General features: G+C 38.3%; 1 protein-coding gene across 1 annotated transcript; it reads right to left on the bottom strand.

Annotated features, from left to right (window-relative positions):
• synprb (synaptoporin b) lies at window positions 1-4497 on the bottom strand. The gene is made up of 5 exons (XM_062411533.1): window positions 4373-4497; window positions 3626-3750; window positions 2003-2201; window positions 1702-1893; window positions 1-1612 (listed from the first exon to the last, which is right to left on the bottom strand). The coding sequence occupies exons 1-5, from the start codon at window positions 4394-4396 to the stop codon at window positions 1238-1240; spliced, it is 915 nt and encodes a 304-aa protein (XP_062267517.1). The 5' UTR covers window positions 4397-4497; the 3' UTR covers window positions 1-1237.
• Window positions 4498-9376: the final 4879 nt, after the last annotated feature.

The raw sequence follows: 9376 nt of genomic DNA, 5'->3' as shown, positions 1-9376 counted from the left end.
TGATCAATACAGTGACAATGAGGGTGTCAGAGTGAGATTATGTATAAGCAACAAGAGCCTTTGAACGATTTCCACATCCAAATGATGAAACAAACTAACAATGCAATTAGAGTTGCACCTGAACAGCAGCCATTGTCATCTTACAAAGGAAATGCATTCAGAGACACTGCAGAGCCACATCAGTTCTAACAGGAAATCCATCAATAATGACAAATCAATAAAAGATACAATCAAACATCAAATATTTATATAGAAAACTCCAGCACATTCATTAGGTAGATTCCTGTTCTTACACTGCACACATTTTACCAACAACCACAGAGGATAGACCACGATATGTACTAATTTCTCATGAATATCTTTTGACAAAGAGAAGAAAGATGAATTCTAGTGAAATCAGATCAATATCTCCCGGCTTGAAACAAAAAATCATGTTACAGCAAATAGATCACTTTTATTTTGGTCTAATGATAATCTGGGGTTAAAGAGAGAAATGTGTTATCGATAAATAAAAGCCATTCAAGAAACAACCTGTAGACCAAGTACTACCACAGCACTGTGACAACAATATGCATTACAATATACTTTAATATCTTAAATATAATCTTTAAATATGCAGACGTGTAATGCAGTAATAGGCACAGCTTCAGTTGGTAGTTAAATATAAATATGATAAAATGTTTATCTAGATTCCTGCTGCGTCTGTCAAACTAAATCTTATTGAAAACACGTATTCAGTTAGTTGAGGTCATTCAATTATAAATGACATTTAACATTGTGACAGTTTAAATATTACATATGTTGACCGCTACTTCATATTTGGTATATAGGCCTACTGACCTATAATGATTTTTATCCTTGGAATAAATTTCCTTATTGGCTGACAAATAATGCCTGATGATCGCAAACCCATACTGATATAACACCCAGCACACACTAACCAAATATTACATAAACTTATCACACAGACTTGTACAGTGATTAACATTTTTAAAAATACATATAAGAGTCTCAGAGCCTAAAGTAATGATCCACTCACACTGTCACACAACTTCAATGATCAAGAGGAGCCATAAACTCCATCAATTTATCCAGAAGAAGAAGAAAAAAAGGAAAATATATTACATACTACTAACATACTACTTATCACACTGTCTGTGTTTTCATTTTTCGTTCCGTTGATAATCAGATTGAGAAGAATACTGTTCCCTGTGTGAAGCAGTACCAAAGAGTAAAATCACATCTCATTGACAAATATCTTGGGCCCTTGAGAAGCCACTTTATTCTCATAAATCACCGGCTTATTCAGATACGTCTGTGGTAAACTGAGTGTTACTTGTGACTGGCTGAAGCTGGCTTGTCTGTGGACCTGCGGACCAGCATCTCCCTTGGACTGGTTGAAACTGCCTTGCCTGGAGAACTGGGACTGACCAAGTCTCTCCTCCGGCTGGTCGAAGCTGCTCTCGCTGTAGAGCCGCTGTCGCATTTGGCTGGAGCGTTTCCCAGATGCACTCCTGGTCGGGTATCTCTGACCGGTCTTGTACCAGCCTGTCTCTTTGAAGACAAACCAAATATTTCCCACCCAGAGGACCACGTTAACGAAACCGAAAACCTGGAGGCAGAAATGGGACAGAAGCGTGAATGGCTTGTTTTATACACGTTTGTGTTTCGTTGCTGCATTTGTTCGAAATGGATACCAACCGCAGATGTGTGCAGACGTGACCAAACGGGCTCCTGGGTCACTGTGCATGTGTTTTCCTGAGCTCTGCAGGCTGAGATGAGCAGAAGCACCTGCGTTGGGTTTGTGGCCGTCTTGATATCAGACAGAGCTTTGGCCCAACAACAGGAGCTCACCAGCCACATGAGGGAGAAGATGACTGTGACGACGAAATCCTGCTCAGGACACAAGTATTGAAAACAGACATGGAGGGAGAAAATCCCACACTCAGTTCTTTATTTTAACTTATTCAAACTAGGATATGAGAGGAGGAGACACACTGACCACAAGAGGGCCTCTGTTGTTCCTCAGGTACTTGTTCTGGTAGAACACGTAGACGATGGTCGCCAGCAGGGAGTAGAGGAACGCAAAGACGCCCACCGTCACGAAAAACTGAGCCGCTGAAGAGAAGTCGCCATCCAGGAACAGAACCTCCTTCCTTCTCGCCTCGCACAGCGAAGCTTGGAAATGCACTTGCTGTAATCTGCAGGACAGAAGGGTGAGATTTACATTGGATCTAAGAAGAAAAAATATGAGAGATTGTATTTAAAACTGACACGAGAGCAGATTCAGTTTGGATTAAATGTATAACTTTCCAATGAGACTTTGTGAATTTGATGTGGCCCACACAGGAGCTTTTCTGTGAGAGGAACTGTGGCCACGAGAGAAGGTCAAATCTATTTTGGTGAACGTTAGCCTTTTTTATCATTCTTTCATCGGGCAGACGTTGAGGATTTATCATAATAATGAATTTCAGATGTTTTAACACCTCTCTATTATGGACATGGAAAAACACTGAGCTGTTAATGTTCAATTATATCTTATTAATTGATTTATTCATTCATTTATTGACCAGTTAATTATTTTAGCAGCAGTAGTTGAATCACAGGAAAATGTTACAAAGTACAGCTGCCAGATATGTATCTGCATCCAGTTAAAATGTTCCATCTCACAGTCATTCCCTCATTTTGTCATTTATCTGTGGATCTGAACCAAAACACACTTTAATAACACGGTGAATTTACTGCGTGATTCATATTTGCACCTGGACAGAGCGGTTTCCTTCAAACTACCATGTGAAACCAGCTGAACGGTTGATTAAACACTTGGCCATCACTCTGAGGTTTGGAGCAGGAGGAGGTGGTTTGATCTCCCAACAACACCAGCTGGTTCACAACCATCTGTTTTGGTCCGGTCTCAATGAAGCCATTAACATCAAATGTGTGAATTTTTACATGATTCTTCAAAGTTTCTGGAACAATACGAGTAAAATATAGCAATTATTGTTCTTTGTGCCTGTTTGTGTTTTACAGATGCAGCTCATGGACCCATTTCTTTTTTCCAAGCTTCTTCTGTGTATTTGTCATGTAATGTCCAACTTAAACATCATTTAAATAACCATACCTCCAATTAACAACAATATGCATATTTTTCAGTGTTGTGTGTAAGTTGTTGATGAAATACTGAAACATCACAAGAGACCTGGGATCAGCCAAAGTCTTTGGTGAAATGACAACAGTTTCATCTAATGAAGCAGAAAAAGGATTCAGACTGCAATTGAGCCGGTTTCATTAACTCAGCTTTCTGAGCCTGACAACATGATGGAGTTGAACTGTACAGATTTCAACGTTTTTTTTTTTGTTGCCTAATCACTTTTTACAGAGGGACATCAATACATGTATACAGGCTGCTCACCAGTTGTTGTTTTTTTAATTAAATTATCATATAAAAGCAAAAATATTGGATGATTACCATGTGTTCTCTGTGTATTCATTAATCTTCTGATGGGACGAAAGCTCAACTTAAAAATATGTAACAAATTAGCATGTAAACTATCATTTTTACCACAGTTGCTGTTTCTTCATTTTGAGCATTTGAAACAAGAGATGAACATGATGTCTACTTTACCGGAAAGGATAACCAAAATCAATGTTGATGCTGTGGTTGCTTGGCCGCCTGTCTGCACAGTCCACTTTAACCTGGAGATGACCATGGTATCCTCCACATGTTGCAAAAGCACAGATGGCAAAAATCTGGGAAAACAAAGAAATTAGCCGAAAAGAGAAGAAAGTAAAACACCAATATCAGTTCTGTGAGTGGCCTGATGCATGTTTTAAAAAACACCAGTAAATTACAGGACATTATATCAAGATTTATAATTGGTTTGAAAATAAACCCTGAATAATTTAAAGGACGGAAGAGAACTGACGGCGCTGCTCACTGTGCACCGGAGGGAGGCCACAGCAGCCCAGTGAGGTTCAAAACACAGCTCTGAATTCATCGAATCCTTTTGTCCTCATACTTAACATACCTTAATATATACATATATCTCACTTGCAGAATATTACATCAAAGAATGAGTCATTTACTCTCTGCTGATCACTGTGAATGAATGGTTTGTCTTCACTTTTAAACATGTGCCACATGTTGTATTTTAAAAGCTGCACTGAAGGATCAACCACACATTTCATGAAGTAATTTTCAAATTAGCAACTTGAAAAAGAATAAACGTATCAAATTCCTCAAAGACACCATTGAGATTACATCTGATATTATTACTCATGGAAATGTAATAGTCATTACAACGGAACCGAAGGAGAACCATTAAAGCCAAAACAACCAAATAATGACATTAATAATGAAAATCAAACTTACCGGAGCAAATATAACCATACACATTTAAAAAAGTGCTGAGCTCAAGTCCAACTTCAGTGTGTGGACAGCTTTTAGTCACGGGGCTGAGATGCCACTGATGGCGACAGGAACAAGAAGAAAACGACTCTTTGAGCAGAGGGCTGTGATGAAAGGAGGCGCACTCCCCCAGGAGGAGTCGGAGATCTTCTCTAGCTCTGCAATTATTTGGTAACACTACAAAAAAATCTTAAAATCTAACTCAAGTGAAAATGCTCAACCTCACATACATTATATTTGTGTTAGACTGAATATATGATCCATTTTCTTTGTGTTCATTCATGCTAAGAGTAGTTTTCTAAAAAAAAGGTTATGTGACGAACGAGTCAAATTATTTTGGGTTGAATTATGCACAGAAGTGACCCAAATACCATAAACAGCGGAGGTTGAGATTCACATGTCATATTCTGCTATTTAAGTATTTAGATTTTGTGCATTTATATAAAGTATTTTAAAGGTGCTTGTTATCATAATCACTGAAGTACGGGAAACTACTGATGGCAGTTTCTTTTTACCTTTGGTTTGTTTTGCTGTTGGATGAAAATGTAGAAAAGTCTGCATTTATTTGGTCCAAATAAATACTTTAACTTAATGGGCTACCCTCACTCTGAATATATAATGTTTTTGTGGGTGTGTAATAGAATCAGGTAATTAATTGAATGTATTTAATAATACATCTAAGTGAGTCCTCATCGAAAGCTGTGTTTCCATGGTGATCCAAATGTATTCCAAAATGTTCTTATGATTCAGCGTAAAAATGTCTTCATGCTTTTAGGTGAATGCATATGAATTCTTACCATTACAATGTTGCAGATTGAGATGAATTCTCAGGCTGCTTGGAAACCTGTTGTAATTTCACTGTGGCTCACTGATACTGCAGCTTCATCTGGACAAACAGACAAACATATGACAGAAATGTATTAAAATATCACACCCGATGAACAAACATACACAATGCTCCAGAAATTGTGAGGGAAAATATGTTACTGACATCATGCTATTTCCAATAAAAGGCAATATCTGCGTAGGAGCATACAGTGTCTGATTGATTAACAACTGAATCTTGTTGTGATGAACTGTAATAAAGCATTCCATCTATCTATCTATCTATCTATCGATCGATAAATCTATCTATCTATCTATCTATCTATCTATCTATCTATCTATCTATCTATCTATCTATCTATCTATCTATCTATCTATCTATCGATAAATCTATCTATCTATCTATCTATCTATCTATCTATCTATCTATCTATCTATCTATCTATCTATCTATCTATCTATCTAACTATCTATCTATCTATCTATCTATCTATCTATCTATCTTAGCACTGATTTTATTTCCTAACGCTCTAACCATGATTAGGCTATCTAAAGGATTCTACTGACCTCTTTTGGTCACAAATCAGTATTACAGGTTAATCCTCAGAGAGATGAGTTTAGGGTCATATCGAAATAAATTATTTAATTCACAGCAAATTGAACTTTAGCTATGAAATACGTCAAATTATCCAGAGACAGGGAGGAACGTAACACTGATAAATAAAAATAAAGACAGAGGTTGATGCAGCAGAGAGGAGATGAGGACGTAACCCCCCCCCCCACCCCCAGTCGATTCAAAGACAAGGAGATGGTTGTTCCCAGCTGAACAAAACACACCAATAATAGACACCACAATGTCAGTTTTGAAATACTCCAGTTTCTGTCCTTGAATGAGACTAAGAAATGTAAAACAACTGATTTAAACAGAACACTCCAAAACACCCGCCGCTGTCTCTGGTGTGGTTCGCAACTATTTGATATTCTGTCTACAGTAGTTTTGAGAAGCATATAACTGAATATCCACAGTGTAACAGGGAACAGAGGTTTTATTTTTACATTTAGGTGAACAAGGGCGCAGAGAAATAAGGTTTCCCCCTACAGCTGAGTGTTGTCTGTGAATCCTCTGAGCTACAGAGAACCTCTGTTGATTTACCTCAGTGAGGCATCTGAGCTTACTTGTCAGGCTTTTTTTGTTCCACTAAGAAAACAATGCTCCGCAGCAACAAGATTTCACATAGAGATCCTCTATATGAAAAATTGAAAGAAATTGGAATGTGTATGAATGCACACAGCTGTAGTTTTAGTTTTTTCTGTAATGTTGTGGTGCTTACTTACTTTCTACGAAAGCTCTTCACTGCAAACACACAGTGGTGGAAAAATAAATAATATGAATTAAACAGGGAGGTGGTTTTAAGTTTATGAATTCTACAAATGAACAAATCAACATGCTGCATTTTATAGATATGAAAATCATTGGCGAGCAACAGTCAACATCACAATCTGCAGTGATAATTAGATGATATCTATCTTTAATCATCATGTTATTATTACCATTACATAGGAAAAAGTGAATGACAGGTTTCACATTCACACTTGAGGTTGGATTAGAAAACACAATTTATCTAAAAACTGTTTAAATAAGATGGGTGGTTACAGATAATCTACCGCTACAACTTATAGGGAGGCCGTTGATCAAAATCCAGTTTAAAGAGTTTTATTATCAAATTCCATTACATCAACCGATACTGACAAAGGCTCTGACTTTTGTCTAAAGTTAATATAATATAACTGAAACACATTGGAATCACATTTATTTAAATTAACAGGAGGCCAGACATGACTGAAGATGTGTTATAGGATCTATAATGACATTAACTGTTCTGTCCCATTTAGGCTTTTAGACTGTGGCCTTAGCTTGTGTGTACACATCCATGTTTGCAGTGTGTAGATCGGGGATCAGTCGAGTTTTGCCTCCAGTTCCCATCAAGGCGATGTGTTTGTGCTCTCAAGATTAATTAGTGTAGAGCGTTGAAAATTAATGAACGACATTTCCTGGTGTGTAATTATTTTTTTCATTCTTTACTTTCATGTAGAATAACATTTTTTAATCATGGTTGCGTTTTTACTCTACAAGACAAGCGTTTGCTGTGTAGTTTTTCTTGTCCGCCTCCAGTTGAAACATGAATCTTGTTAGTGAGGAATCCAAACATCCACTTATTTTGCACCGGCTGTTTTTAGCCTACTTTCACTGCATTTTAAATCATTCAGTCAACAGAGGGCAGTGCTCAGCCGTGCTGATTGGGAAGAGAATCTCTGACGCTGCAGTGATGAGCTCTTTCTTACTTCTGATCTCTCTCCCCTCTGCAGATGATTGTGTCTGCTACGTGTACAATGAGCTCAACAGGCAGCAACTTATCGACTGTGCCCCCCGAACGGATGAATCGCACACCCCGGCTTTAGAGAGGACTGTGCTGGTCTAACAGCTGTGGGGTTTTTCATCATGTTAAAGTGGAGAGGCTCCATCCCCCCGCTGCATTATTGATGACTCTTTTTCTGGCATCATCTCCCCTCTACACTGAAAACTGTGGGAAGAAGAGATAGGCATAAATCTGGTGGTTTTCATGGGGCCTCCACCTGTCACTAAGAAGGAAAAAAAAACATACATTATGGTAAACTCACCGTCCACCAATGGTTGACATAGGTTTCTCAATTTTCTTGCAGAGGACTAAAGCTTTGTAATATGAGACATGCAGTTGAGAAGACTGTTTACCTCACTGTACCCTGACATTTTTGAAAAAGAAAATGTGGCGGAAATTCTACTTTATGAGGCTTCTGAAATAAACAGATCTGAGAGTAATGGTCTTTGTTATACTTTATTCCTTGCTAGGAAGGTCAGACAGATCTTACGGCATGCGGACGTGTGACGATGTGAAAACATTTGCAAGCGTGCTCTTATATGCAGATTGGTGAAGAGGTGAAATATATGTGTGTGTGTGTGTGTGTGTGTGTGTGTCTGTGTGTGTGAGAGCCAGGTAATAAGTAAGATCCCAGGAGATAAGACACAGAACAGGGGCCTTTTTCAAGGTCCTCGTCGAGGAGGCAAGTACAGTTAGTTCAGATTTGTGGCTCTGACGTCCCGGAACCTTTACAGACTGATACCCAGTGCATCTGCTGTGAGGCAGGTCATCAAAGGTCCTCTTGATAGTTACACAAGCAGAAATGGTATACATTAACAAAGATATCATATAGTATATTATTGTGGTATAATTGTCAATTAAAAACTTAACATGTGGGAATAATCAAAAATCTAAACAGGTTTTCTAATTCAAAGTAATATTCAATAAGACACATTTCAATGTAATGAAATATCTAGAGGAATTTGAAATAGAAGAACCAAAAAACTAAATGTGATCCTATTAACCTGCGTGGACACCACCTCAATAAGATTAAAGTCAAGGAGGGAGCATGGGAAATACTCTAATCATGTTTTTACCAGCACAGAGAAAAAGAAAATCAAGGGAGATATGCTATGTAATAGGATTTGTAGAGATCGGTGATTGAAAAACAGAATTCTCCTTACTGCGAAAAACCAATCACAACCACCTTCCTTTTCATGTTTACATCCAGTCGATTTAATAGGAAAAGCATTTGTTTCAGCACATGACTTGAAATGCCAGTCACCTGGGAGGTAAACAGAGTCCTGCTGAACATGTTGAGCGTCATCGTTCCGTATTTACTTGGTGCAATGCTCTCCCTGAAACGACTGAGGAAACGGCAGCGCTGATACTGACCCTATTCCATCAATCCCACATTAAAAACGCTCCCAGCATTTAAATATTTCAAAGAGCTCCTCAGCTAACTCCAGAGAAGCTCGGAGTCTCTCTCAGCGTGCATGTGAGTCTGCAGAGTGTGTGTGTGTTAGTGTGTGTGTGTGTGTGTGTGTGCATCACTTCTCCTCCACCTCTTTAAACCGTTTTTTTTTTTTTTTAAATGCAGCTGAATTTAAAGCTTATGGCCGGTGACTAAACCCCAGGCTAATGTCTAAAAAGAGGAGCACCGATCTGAATCAACTGAAAGTGGACAAGTTAAATCGGTCTCCAGCATCTTCCTCACCCTCAGTCACTCTGTCAAGAACCAACACTG

Source organism: Platichthys flesus, chromosome 2 (genome assembly GCF_949316205.1).
Source record: "Platichthys flesus chromosome 2, fPlaFle2.1, whole genome shotgun sequence".
Lineage (NCBI taxonomy): Eukaryota > Metazoa > Chordata > Actinopteri > Pleuronectiformes > Pleuronectidae > Platichthys > Platichthys flesus.
This window is presented reverse-complemented; position numbering and strand designations above follow the sequence as displayed.